Here is a 14,467-nt window from a genome sequence, read left to right on the forward strand (position 1 = left end):
GCTTTTGGAAAGACCAGTCCAGCTACACTAGTAGGCCCACTGGTAGGATGTTCACAGTGATAAGTTTTAACTGTACCAGCCTACTCCAATTTTGCAAGGAATGGATATCCCAACAGCACCACAGTCTATCAAATATCAGTGTTTACCAGTACAGAGAACGCGTAATTTCCTTACCAAACATCCAAGCGTTACATCAATTTCCAAGTACCATATATGATTTTTTTTGCGACAAGGTAGGGGGTGCAGGTATGAAAGCCTTTTTGCAAAGCATAGACGTTTGATATGGCAAACCTAAAGTTCAATGTATACCTCTAAAATTGCCATAGTCCACAAATGCAAGAAATATTTGTATTTCAGAGATTTGGTAGTGAATCGTGGAGAAATGTTGCAATTTAGAAATAAAAATTGCAATCCTACACAAGAATCATTGAATCTGACTTTAGACTACAGGCTTCCCATAACAGGGCCGCCAAAAGAATGTGAGAACGGGTGAAACAGTAAAACCTGTGAGACAACTCTCCGAATGTACAGATGCCTATCATTGCATCCATATTTTGCCTTTCCTACGCAGATTCCTATGAACTAAATTTTTAAGAAAGAAACATGTACAGGTTGCCTCATGTGAAAATGGTAACCACATCTCTTCTGTATCCACGTACCATAAGCAGTCTCGGAATGCTCTCAACAAGCAGATCCATATATTCCATATAGAAGCAAGCAGGGTGATTGGGAGGGGGGGGAGGAAGACTAACAAACACAACAGCTGCCATCCTAGAATATCGCAGAATTATAGAGTTCAGTTTTAAGGTGGTATAAAGGAACTTGTTTACCTGCTGGTCATTGAATACCAGTTCAAGCCCCCTTGTATTCGATTTCAACTCAGCAGTTTCCACTGCTATTCGCTTTCTGGCTTTAGAGAAAGCTTCCATAGCATCTTCTCTCCCCATCTTGGCTTCCTGATCCTCTTGATGTGCCTCCCAGGACTTCATTGTGACAACAATCACTTCTGCTTGCATACGAAGATCATAAAGAAACTTCCTAACGTCTGCTTTGAGTTCCTCTGCTGATGCGTCTTCCTCTGCAATGCAAAATACTTGGATCTTGCAGCTCTCAAAGCTTTCTTTAGAACGGAGTAATTGTGAAAGTAGCAGCATGAGGCCACCATCCCGCACAATCCAATACAAGTCTATTGTGCCATACTGCTTTTGGAATTCTCCTGGCCACTCATCAAGCCCCTTCACAATCACCACTGCCTTATTAGCAGTAATGCAATCATCAATTATACTGACAAAATTCTCTGGAATTTCATTAGCATTCTCTTCCCGCCAGATCTCCGGATATCTCATCACGACAATGTTAGGCTTTAAGTTTCCCAAGCCCATTGTTTGAATAACTCCCCGAAAGCCTTCCCGCATGTTATTTGCCACAATTATTTCACCCACACCTTCACAGTTCTTGTAGTCAATGTAAGTACTGAGGAGTTTGCAAGCATGCCGTGCCTCCTCCGCTTTCTCTCTGTAGTCACCATCCAAAATTGACAAAAATATTGACATGCCACGGCCTTTCTTCTTCATACAGTTGGCAAAATCTGCAAGCTTAGGATGGCACGGCACATCTTGAGGTAGACTACCCCATGGCCTACAGAATACCAGAGGTATTGGATACCAATTCTTTGGATGGACTTGGTTTGCTGCATACAACAATTATACAGGAAAACCTGAAATTGTAAATGCCGAGTTTTGCTGTGTAGTAACTTTACATTAAGCAAGGGCAAAGACCAGACCTCCAAGAGAACGAAGACTGCGCAAGGCCAGTTGAAAATACGCACTCTTGAAGCCATCACCCCAATCACCTCCTTTCCCTTTCACACTCACGTAATAGTAAAGAAGGCTTGCCAGAGCCAGTGAAACAACCGTGAATGACCATGAGATCAAGAACATGATAACTGTTAAACCCAAAGGTTATTAGCAAACGAAGTATTATTCCCAGTTACAATTTTAACAGAGTCACTCTATACGAACTGAACAGTAACCTTACCCATGCAAAGTAGAGCACCAACAAGTGATAGGCTCCAATGATGAAACTTCCAACGAGGGCGCCAACTTGGAGCATCAAGCAAGTCGAGCAGAAAGCATGATAAGTTGACCCCTCCGTAACACATAAGGAAGAACATTGTGATAACAGGCGTAATAAGATCTAGGTTGCCAATCACAACACAACCAGCACAGATAAGCATTGTGAAAAGGGTTGCAAGGTGTGGCTCAACACTGTCAGGAGCCTTGAAATACTTTAAAACTGGGAGAATGTCATCATTCGCAATGGCTGCTAAAAGCCGAGGAGCGCCTGTCAAACTCTGGAGAGCAGCCCCCAAAGTCGATAAAATTATGCCAATCTGAACTACTGCAGGCACGGGCCAAGCAACTGAGGCTGTGAGCAACCTGAAAAAACAATGAGGGGACAACTGTCAGTACTCTATGAAGCATAATTTCCTTTTTGTTAAACAACTTACACCTGATACATAATAGCATTCACTCTAGAATTATTTTAGAAAGCATAGAAAAGGACTGTCATGTATAATTTCTGTGACCAACGAATATACATTTGTGTTAGAACTTTAGCTGAATTAGTGTCTTCTTCGAGGCACTTTAGCATTGGCTTGATCGCCCAAGCCTTAGGTATCCATGATTTTAGTTGTTGTCATTGTTGTGCGACATGTTTGACACTTTTGGGATCTTATCGGGTCATCATTGTAGATTCCCATGATCTGAGAGAGGATTTTAATTTTATGCATATCATGGGTTTGAATACTCTTTCAATGCACATATTAGTATGCATTTCATTAAGCTTTCGTGGGCACTTGTGTGGTTCATTATTCCACTCTTTCAATGCGCATATTAGTATGCATTTCATTAAGCTTTTGTGGGCACTTGTGTGGTTCATTATTCCACTAGGTGGATGCATTTATGGTTAACCAACTTATTTTTGGGCACCTGGACACTGGTTGACCTGACTCTCTCGAGTCTCTTCCACTACCACCTATTTATAAGCACTCCATGTTAGCAGCCAAATGTGCCATATATGGTCACCCCTACCTGCAAGCCTCAATCTGAGTAAGTCGAGGACATATGGAGCTATGACAATGTATTTGTCCATCATTCCATTTGTCCCAAACATTTTAGGTGGAGGTCCACACCTGCATTTCAATCAAGGCAGCCTGTTTCCCCCTTTTTTTGCAGTGGCATTTATTGCCAGGGCAAGGTAGATTTTATCGAGCACAAGTAGTATTCTTTTAGTGCATTTTTGTTGTCATTTATCACTTTATTTGCTGGTCCAACCTACATTTAATGTCAGTTTTCCATTCTATTTATACTACCCAGTTTTAGCATTGCATTCTATTTATATGTGCCCACCCTCCTCCAAAGTCCACAGTCAGTTCATTCTCTACCAGCCTTCCTCATCTTTCTATCTTATCCTCTTGTCTCCATCTAGCACCCACACTAATGCTCCAAGCTGCATATTGGAGCTCACTGTTGTAGCCTTGTATCATTCAATCTTCTATCAGTTTTCTTCCTTCGTTCTACTGCATCTTTCATCTCCTTCTCTATTCACTCTTTGTTCAATTCCCTTTCCGCTACACACTCTCACTCCTATACACTCATTTCATCACCTAGCATCCTTGGATAAAGAGGTTGGAGGCATTGTGGCTCCTCATCACAATATGTGAATTGAGACCAAGGAAACAGAAAGGTAAAAGTTGGAATCAAAAGAGCAAATCAAAGACTAGTAGCTGAAAACACAGGTGAACAAAGTTAAGAAAGACGTTGCACTCCTCAATCAAGTCAATCGTGATTAAAGGGGGGGTTGCAAAACACAAGGGACATACTAGGAACAAGTTACAATGGCTAACGATGGTAGATAGAAACTAAACAAACTAGAGGAAATCCAAAATTGCATAGGAAGAAACCGGAGATACCGACTAGTTTGAAGTGCCAAATAAAACAGAGATAAGTTTTGTTAGCAAACATGTGTGCCTTGTACCATCATCTAAAGAGGTAAGTTTTGTTAGCAAACATGTGTGCCTTTTACCATCATCTCTTGCTTGTGAGCCCCTGTCAACAATAATGTTGGTCTGCTTGTCTGTGTTGGACTGTCAACCAGGCATGCCATATATAGATGCGGCATGCGTGCTGCACATGCTCTTGCAGTAAAGCTGTTGAGGAAAAAAACCAAGATCAAACTTGTTCCTTGCTCCTTATTTCTTTTTATTCTTGCATCTTCTGAATGCCTGCTCATGTAATAAAGCAGAGGGGGCAATGACTGATAGTCATAGCAGCCAGGGCACCACATGCTGCATACATGCCTTCTCAGAGCTATATAATATACATCTGATCTGTCTCATTGTAGCTTAATATCAATAGCACAGTTTTGAGAGGCAGACTGTTCATTTGTGTGCAACCATTTTGGTCGCAGTGATGTCTGTGTTGTAAGCACTAGGAGCTTCTTGTCCAGCGTTGTGATTAGAACATACCTTAGATTGTTGAGTACCAATAGTTCAGAATCCCCATGATGGCAGTACTTGGTGTGCAGTGTCACTTGACCAGTTTTTTTCGCATGTGTAAGGAATAGGCTTCATTAAAGTGCATGAAGATTGCATTTAAATGCATATAATAGGCATGCAAACACAAACAGGCAGTGACTGTACCTAGCCATGCCCAAATAGCTCACAGTACTATGCATCTATATTAGAGATGCATTGGAATCACACACTTGTATGAAGTAACAAACACAAAAATGAAGGCAGAACTCAGAAGGAAAACCATGTGCAGCTCGTATGTGACTTAAAAGGTTTAATGCAACTTTGCACACACTAATAAATGCTTTTAAGGCCAAACAAGGATGTCTCACAAATCACAACCTGTTTGTCAGGAGCTCCTCCCTGGAGGCAACTGCTGCAAACATAAAAACAGACACCAGGTATAATGATGTTGTTGCACCAATTGCAGATAATGTGCCTTTGGGTATTGATCGTTGTGTATCACGCAAAGATGCGGATCGATTAGAGCCTGCCATGATACCGGTAACAGCAGGGAAGAACAGTCCCAATAATGCACTGAAACAAAAGCATTGAAGTTACATGGACATGCATAAACTGCAGTAACACTGATATACTTAAATAGTCTCTCTCCTAGCTCACTCACTCGAATCCCCAGTAGACAAATCCATCTGGAGCTGGTATTCCTGCTCTGTTTGTTCTTTGATATTCTGCTCCCCAATTATCTCTCAAAGTGCTGAACCTCAAACCCGTTACACCTGATATCATCAATACACACATTCAACTTACATAAAAACATAGATTACCAACATCCAACTTAATATTCAAACACAGATTACCACAATCTTGAAGGGGGGATAAAGTCAAATTCTGGCTAAGGATTCAAAAACAGCATTTCACCTGAGCCGTCATGATGACGAGCTGCAAATATGCCAATGAATATAAGGACTACTGAAAGTAGGACGGGGATAAGAAATGCTGGTGCAACCTTGTTGATGATCTTTACACCACCAAATACAATCAGACATAAAATCACTGTCACAAGGACACCATAAACCTGCAGATCATGCAGGTTGGGACTATTCACTGCTTCAGCACTAGTTCCTGATGCAGATGGAGCTAACACTTCAGTTACAGTAGCTGCACAAAAGCAACCAATGTGTGTCAAGACAACAATTAAATACTGTCAAAATTTACTTTCAGACTACATAGTCTGGACAAAAAGAAATAAATAATAACTGTAAACACTTCTGCAACCTTTACATACTAGTTGTTTATGAAATGTAACTATGCAGAGAGGCTCAGCAATCACACCCTGCAATATTGGTTGAACTTTTTGCACCCAAACTTGTCAAACAATGTCATGCAGTGCCAAAGATGCTATCAGTGTAATGCTAAATGTGTGGTTGACACAAGAGGGGTTGGGGAGAGAAAAAAGCAAACAAAGTTTTGTCATGCAGAAAAAGTAAAGCTAAATGGTGAGGCAAACTGCTTAAATAGCGGAAATTGAAGATTCCTATCAAGGTAAAGTCTTTTGTCTGGAGGGTTTTGATAGGTGGTCTCCCCACAGGAGAGATGTTGTGTCGCCACAAGTTCTCTCATGGGAAAACAAGTTTAGGTAAAGCCTTTTGTCTGGAGGGTTCTAATAGGTGATCTCCCCATAGGAGATATGTTGTGTCACCACAAGATCTCCCATGGCAAACGAGTTTAATGCACCACATGTGATGAGATTACCACACATCTTATTATTACCTACCCAATGGCCAAACAAATGCAAGGCTTTATCTCCCACTAAATAATGTTGAGCATAAATAAGAGTGACATAGACAATGTAAAGCAACTCTATAATGAGTATGATCACAGAAGAGTCAATCCAAAAAGTAAGCCACATTGTACACTCACAATAGGTAGTGTTAAGCTACCTAAATTTGCCACTTAAATTATCCTATTTTTCTGGCATTTTTCCAGCTCTTAAAAAGAGCCCCAAAAGGTAATTATTCATCTAGAGAGAGAAGAATTTTCAATATGTCAACCAGCTCGAAATATTATATAAAAAGGCCACTCAATTGCATTACCACTTTCACGTTTATTATCTGGAAGGACTACCATTCATTAAGATCCCTTTGTGATCAGCCAAATCCTCGTGACCGTAAGGCGAGATGGGTGGAGATTATACAAGAGTTTGACTTCGAAATTCACTATAGAAAGAGCGCAAACAATATGGTTGCCGATGCTCTTAGTTGAATTCATGAAGTTAATGTCTTATCCTTCTTTGAAATCTTGACTGATTTCTATCTTTTTGTCAAAGGGTATTGCTAAAATGATCTTTACTTTGGTAAGATCTCGCAACTAGTTCAAGAAGGATCTTGGGAAGCTTTAGTGGTCTGTACACCCAAAAGCTAGCTACACAGAGAGAAAGATCGTGGAAAAGTATTGCATTCATAATGGATACTTTTTAAACAAGGCAAAGTGTGTGTGCCCGATGATCAAGATATCCACAAGAAATTTTTATACGAGTGTCATGATGTACAGAGTGCTTGACACCCTGGCAAACATCGAATTTTGGCCTTGGTTACTCACTAACTTTATCAGCCACATATTGTTTCCACCGTCTACACCCTGTGTTTCAACTAAGGCCTTCTCCCCTTGTTGGGCCCTTCTCCCCTTGTTGGGCGGTGTTACCATTACTTGGCGGCTGCTGTCATTTGCAAGACAGACCCATTTATTGCTTGTGTTTCAGTACAGGCATCTTTCTTTGGTCTACGTCTTGTGTGGACAAGCATCATTCCACCTCGGCAGTATTCGTACTGCACACGGGCGCCTTCTAACAGGCTGGGTGGCTTTCATACAGGCTGGGCGGCCATTATCCAGAGCTGGACAGCCTATTTTCTGGTCTCTCCCATTTGGGTTCAATAGGGCAGCTTTGCATTTCAGAGTGGGCAGCTTTGCGTTTTTACTGCAAGGCAGTTCTCAGCACCAGGAGGCTTCACACAGTCCTGAGAGACAGCATTTACTGCACCTGGGTGGCCTTTTTCCAGGCTGGGCATCACCTTTCTATGCTGGACGGCCTGTTTTTCAGGCAGACAGGCTTTGTTTTGCTGTATTTTCTACTGGACAGACACTTTCTTTGCCAGGTAGCCCCTATCTTAGCTGGGGGCGACAGGTTTTCTAACCTGTTTCACTGCATTTATTGCAGCCATATCTGTGTTTTGCAGATCTATCCCTCTCTGCATCAAGTCATCTCTCTCACCTCAAATAAATACTCCCCATCTACACTATTGTGGATACATCTTTTGTTGACCGGCAAATCAACGGACCCCATACAGGTGGAGAACATCTTAATGGCAGCATCTTCTTTGTTTTCTTGCAGGTACTTTATTGAAGGACATCTATGGCGGACGTGTGCTTTAGGAGATCGTGTGGTTTAGGCCGATTCAAACCACCGACCACCATCCTATCTCTCTTTCCCGTTATATTCTTCCGAGGCTTCTAGTCCCCAATTGGCATCGACGGCATCTCCTGAGCAAGTGCCAATCCTACCCTCTCTATCAAGGTCTGACAAGCTAGACGGGACGAACTATCCTTTTTGGTCGTGCCGCATGGAGTGTCTTTTAAACGACTGTGACCTTTAGGATTTTGTTACTATCCCTATAATCTGACCTACCATGGATCCTCATGACGGTGTGACCGTGAATTTGGCAACTTTATGAGACTCTTTTATCTTTTTGACGACTTCAATTGGCATCTCTCTTCTAGATCCAGACATTTGGACTTCTATTATCTCTTCAATTGAAGCTACAACAACTTTTTATCACAAATTCCCCTACGATGAGGGATCACATCCATAAGATGGAGGAGCTACGAGATGAGCTTTCGTCCCTTGGTACAGACATTTCTTCAAAGGACCTAGCTATGACCTTTCTCTCACATCTTCCGTCACCGACATATTCTTACAAGACCCGTGTCCATAGCCGTACTTATGCAGCTTTTATCTCCAAGTACAAGACAAGCCAAGTAGAAGTTGGAGTCATCTTCCGACTCTCATACAGATTTTGTGGGGAAGCATAGAGAATATCCCATGTGTCCTCATTGTGGGAAGACCTCGCACCCCGAGGAGAAGTGCTAGAAGATATACCCTCACCTTCATCCGAGAGCAAAGGATGGATCGCGGAGCCCTCATCTACCTCTACTTTGTCACCTACTATTACCACCAAGTCCATGTTTCTACACATTTATCAAGTGGAGGAGCCTTTTACAAATGTCTCATCTTCTGAGCAGCCTTGGCTCACTGATAATGGTGCATCACGTCATATGACTCCCCAAGGTGATTTATTGCAAGATCTTTGTCCGTTAGAGGATATCGTCAATCCTAGTGACATCTCTTTGGTGCCTATTAGTGGTGTTGGCACCTTGCCTCTATTGTCTAAACGTCTATCAAGCTCCGTTTCTAAGGCCCTATATGTTCTAACTTAGATTTCCCTCTCCTGTTAGTTTCTAGCCTTCCTACACTTGGGACCTATGTTGTATTCACCGAGCCAGTTGTCTTTGTTGAGGATTCTTCTACAAGAGCCACTTTAGTGATAAGTTGGTAGGACAGGCGGCTATCTATGCTCCATTCCCCCTCCATTGTGCAAGGCCCTCCGAGGCAGCTTTCTATAGCTGCACCCATTTCCAACTATGCACCATTTATCCCACAAGTTCCATCCCAGCCCCCACCATCTCCTCAAGTTACTCCCTCGTACCTCCCATCCCTTTCAAAGAAGGACGATATCAGTAATGCAACTATGGATTTCCTGATGCTTTGTGTTTTGGCCTTCAGTTCTTTTTACGACCACCTCTTTTCTTCGTCATTGAGTCACCATCTGTTAAAGGCCTCTCCATTTCCTTTGCCCTCTCATGGCCTTCCATTTGATCGGCTTTTTATATGGAGAGGGGATCTTGCTCCTTGGCTGGCTTTCATCATTGACAAACTTCCTTGACGTTGGCACTCTTCCCATCACCCTCGAATCCACATCTCCTTAGACATTTTGCCACATCCAAGATCTAAGAGGAGATGTTAGTAGTCATGTGTAACTTTTGTAGTCATCCCCTACCTGTGAGCCTTACCGACAAGGACATTAGAAGCTCTAATATTATCTTTGTCTGTCATTTTATCTATTTTAGACACTTTAAATAGAGGATACTTTTGGCCGTTTTTAGGATTTTGACCCTATTTAGAGTTTTGTCACTTTATCGCCTATATATAAACACCCTGCCCTCCCACTCTCATTATCCATCATTGATCCTTTATAATCAACCAACCTTCCTCATTCTCGCATTCCCCTACTATCATCTAGTGCCCACACTAATGCATGGAACTGCATCTTGGGACTGACTATTCCAGCCTTGTACCTTCAGCCATTGCAATCACATTGTTCCTTCTCTCTTGTGTTCTCTCTTTGTTTCTTCTCTCTATGTTCATTTTCCTCTTTCCATTGCACTCTCTCACAAGTATAACGTGTTTGGGCATCAATGAGCTTGAAAATGCGATAAGCCAAGCATCCTGATAAAGAACGACACCTAAAACATACTGACTCACATCCACGTGAAACCCAAAAGGTTTATTTGAATCGGTAATCTACAACATTGGTGCAGTAGTAACCAACTATTTCAATGTTTTAAAACATTAATCGAGCTCACTAGTCCAAACAAAACTAATGTGCTAAGCAAACATATCAAGAACTCAACAATATGAGAATAGTTCTTTATAAACTTCAAAAAAAACCCAATCCAACCTAAAAAAGATTTGACTTGCCTTCTAGTCCTCAAAATAGACCAATCAAACACTACTCGAACCTTTTTGGCATCAATCGGAATGCCATCAATCAAGATGACATAACCAAGATATAACAGCTCCATGTTGAGAAACCCTTCACCTGCAGTTTGCGTTTTGTGTGTTTCTGCGTTTAGGGTTTGCAGCCCCAAAAACGGGCGTCATCCTAGACTGACTATGTCTATTTATAGGCCACTCTCTCATTCATTCCTTACGGCTGATTCATTTAGTTCGTCACCTCTTCTCTCCAGTCTCTCCACTACCCTCACACCCCTTCAGGAGGACATTGCTATTCGTGGTTCGTGGCTGTCTTCATCATCTTCCTTGTGCTACGGCACCCTTGTTCCCTTGTATCACATTCACTCCATGATTCAAAACTTCATCATTCCATTCATTAGAGTTTCTTCTCTCTTCTCTTCTCTTCTCCATGTTTGCCGAGTTCACTCCGTGTTCCTCTCCGCCAACCCTACTGTCTTGTTGGTACGTCATCTTTTGACATTGTATCAGAGCTGGATCTGCTCACCTAGCAACGAAGATCCTCCACTCCAGTGAAGGCAAAGACCGGTGGCGGGTTTGGCATCCACTTTTTTTCTTCTTCTGCTGCATCCAAATCTCGTTTTTGCAAGTTTCAAGTGTTTTTAGCTTGCTGCCCACTCCCCTTTCGCGGAGGACATCGCAGTCTCCGCTATCCCTTGCTGTCATCTATAGTCTAGCGCTTGTTTCCAGCCTTCCACCTGCAGTTTGCAGCTGTTTACAGCAGAGTGACTGTTGTGATCACTCTCCATTCAGAAAACAATCTCGTTTTTGCAGATTTCAAGTGTTTCAACTTGCTGCCCACACCCCGTTCACGGAGGACATCTTAGTTGAAGCTGTCCATTGTTGCCTTCATCAGTTGGCGCCTAATTTCAAGCCCTCTTCACGCAATTTGGAGCTGATTCCAGCGAGGTGACTCCTGTTCCTGTGCAGACCCGTACAGCCTGCTACGTCATCACAGTCCTGTTGCCTGCGTTTTTAGTATTTCTCTCCTGCTGCCTGTGTTTTTAGTCTTTCTCTCTTCTCACCTACGTTTTTCTACAAGTTGCAACCTCTTACTGCTGGTTGCATCCTCCTCCCACTGGCAGCTCACTTCCAGCCCTTCTACTACCCTCCCACCCCTTGAGGTGGACATTGCGGTTCGTGCTTCACATTGCCCTCACACCCCTTGAGGTGGACATTGCAGTTCATGGTTCATGGCTAACCTCGTCCACCTCTTCCTTCTTTAGCAAGGCACAATGGTACCCATGGCTTCTTTACCAACAAACTACTGGGTGCTCCTACTGTGGCATCACCGAACACACCACCGATGCTTGCCGACTTTGACCTTTGCTCCCCACCGCCCCAAAGTATATGCGTCTTCCACCAGGCACTCCTTGTGCCACCTCTCCTTTCTGGGCCACAGAGATCGTTCTACATCGACTATCAAAGTACTATGCTCAAGGCAATAAGACACATCCAATGCACACTAAGTCCTTTCAAGCACATGGAGGATCAATCGGCACTACACCTCCTAGAGATCATCGCAATGCCAGCGGCAGTCTTCTCCCACCTATTTTCGGGTACAGTGGTGTTATATTTATAAGGTAAATTAAGGGAAACATGCACGAGGCATGATCGTCCGGGGCCTTGGGCGCCCAAACGGGGTTTAGGGGAGCCTAGAATTAAAGAGAGTCCAAGAATAGTAGGACTCACCAAGAATTGACGGCCGGCTGGCAATCGGATCACGATGGGAGTGGCCAGCAATTAACTAGGCAAGGCTGAGAGGTGAAACGGATCTCGTGCCCTTTGAGTGTCGGACTGTTTTTCCTCAAGAATTCGGCTTCATCTTCTGAGGCATGTTACATTGGTATCAAAGCCGCCATCGCGTTTTGTTGGAACTGTCGGGTCTTCATCTTGTTAGTCAGTCATGATGCTTTTTCTAGCGGTTACGAGCGCAAAGGCCAGACGATTCGACTGCCGCGACACGTCATCTGTCAGTCGTTTAAGGTCACCGCCCATCTTCCATCAGAAGTCATTGAAGGTCACCACACGAAGTTGTAAGCTGTGATCGTGACACGTCACGAAAGTGTGACACGAAGCAGCCGTGACGAAAAGCGTGAGGCGACTGCTGTAAGACGTAACGGAAAAATGTCAGATGGTGCTTCAGGTGTTACACGTCATACGACTGTCTTTGAGGAGTAGTTTTACAGCAGGATCGTGTCCACCCGACTAAAGCCAGGAGTCAGATCGCTACCAGCTGACTGAAGTCAATCAGACCCGCTTTTTTACATAGAAGATATACCAGTCGTTCCCGTGATTCTTCCGTTTCTACCACAGAACTTCATTTCCAGCATGACTGGTTTACTGCTTTAGTCCGGGAAGGCAAAATTTATTCCTTACTCTTCGGGTTTATTTACAAAACCAGCAACAGTTGCCTGCCATTATAATCAGGGAAGTACTTTACCTTGTATGCAAATTTTTTATCTTTGCTTTCCAATTCCAGTGTATTAATGGCAGAAAAAAAGAAAGAGGGAGCAATGGAAAGTTCTAGTTTTGGGGACCACCCTATGGTAGATCCCCATGAAACGGAGATGCAAGAAGAACAGTGGGAAGAATTCTTTGCTACACGAGAACAATTTGATGATCTTACTGCTCGTGTGCAGGCTCAGGGGGTTCAAATGGAATTTTTAACTCAAACACTCACTGAAATAAAATCTCAATTAACTTTATTGTTAGAAAGGGATAAAAATAAGGTAGAAACCTCGGATATTCCATCTTCATCGAAAGATTTAGATGTGACTATGCGAGATCCTAAGGAAACCCACCACAAGTTGAGGGATAATCCAATTCTAAAATATATGAAACCCCCTCAGTTTCACGGGGAGGAAAAAGATAGAAATAAAGATACAATCTTTAATTTCCTCCAAAAATGGGAAGATTTACATAAACTTAAAAATACTCCACCACATCTCCAAGCACTGGAGGCTAGTTTAACTTTGGGGCCCAAAGCATATAAATGGTGGCAAACTTTAAAGGAGGCAAATAAAATACCTGAAACTTGGGCTCAATTTAAATCCGTCTTTTGGAAAGAATTCCTCCCTGAAAATGAAATGGAAAGAAATTGGGAAGATTGGGATTATGTCAGACAAAAGGGAAGACCCCTGCTGACATATTTGGAGGAATATCGTGAGATAATCCTCAAATTGGAAGGAATAGATGAATTTCAAAAGACAAGAGGATTCATTAGGAGACTAGATAAAGCCTGTAAAAAGGAAGTAAAAAGGAGTTCATCTAAGACGCTAGAAGAGGCAATTAAATTTGCATTAATCAATGAAGATAGTATGCGTCCAGGTACACTCACTAGTCTCACTGATATGGAGCCTAAGTCTAAGGAATTGAAAACCTCTAAATTTGTGGGCAAATTTAAAAGGAAAATGCCATTTTTTAAGGGTAAAAAACAACCTTTTGAAAAGAAACAATATGTAAGGCCAAAGTTAAGTCCAGACGACTTTGATAAGGCCAAAAAAGAAAAGTTGTGTTTCAATTGCCTATTCCCTAACCATGCTGCTTGAAATTGCCCTCAAAGGAAAAAGGGGGAAGACAAAGGAAAGGATAAGGACAAGGGCAAGGGAAAAGAAAAACAAATCCATGTAGTGCAGACCTTAGAATTAAAGGGGCATGAAGGGTATAAATCTTTAGAGGTCTTACACATGGATGTACAACACAAGTGTTGTATGTCAACTTCTATGTGGCAGCCTACCTTTGGTCCACATAATTTAGTTAGAGTGCATGGATTGATAGCTAGAAAGAGGGTTAGAGTCATGATTGATGACTCTGCTACCCATAATTTTATAAATTATGCACTCATCAAAAAATTGAAGCTTCCCCAACAAAAGAGTGGGCATCAATATGTTGTTCGTATGATGCAAGGTCAAGATAATAAAATATGGGATACAATGGTATCCAATTTGGAAATTGAGATTCAAGGATATAAAGATAAACTTGATTTCCAAATCATAAACATGGAAAGAGCTGATATTGCTCTAGGGAGGGAGTGGCTATGGGGACTGAAACCATCCTTAAAACGT

At 42.4% G+C, this 14,467-nt stretch overlaps 1 protein-coding gene across 2 annotated transcripts in view; it reads right to left on the minus strand.

Annotated features, from left to right (window-relative positions):
- Window positions 1–304: 304 nt before the first annotated feature.
- The window catches only part of CCC1 (cation-chloride co-transporter 1), a 43,859-nt gene continuing 29,696 nt past the window's right edge, over window positions 305–14,467 (minus strand). The window contains exons 8-13 of one of the 2 annotated variants that reach the window (XM_087683823.1): window positions 5,453–5,692; window positions 5,199–5,310; window positions 4,916–5,110; window positions 2,038–2,438; window positions 1,784–1,945; window positions 305–1,690 (exon numbers count right to left, since the gene is read on the minus strand). In XM_087683823.1, the coding sequence (XP_087539949.1) occupies window positions 618–1,690; window positions 1,784–1,945; window positions 2,038–2,438; window positions 4,916–5,110; window positions 5,199–5,310; window positions 5,453–5,692 (2,183 nt within the window). In that variant the 3' untranslated portion in view covers window positions 305–617. The remainder of the gene's footprint in view (window positions 1,691–1,783; window positions 1,946–2,037; window positions 2,439–4,915; window positions 5,111–5,198; window positions 5,311–5,452; window positions 5,693–14,467) is intronic. The other variant, XM_087683824.1, reaches the window with a different exon arrangement.

The sequence above is a fragment of the Lygodium microphyllum genome, chromosome 8 (genome assembly GCF_053477565.2).
Source record: "Lygodium microphyllum isolate KBCC chromosome 8, Lygodium_microphyllum_v1.1.10, whole genome shotgun sequence".
Classification (NCBI taxonomy): domain Eukaryota; kingdom Viridiplantae; phylum Streptophyta; class Polypodiopsida; order Schizaeales; family Lygodiaceae; genus Lygodium; species Lygodium microphyllum.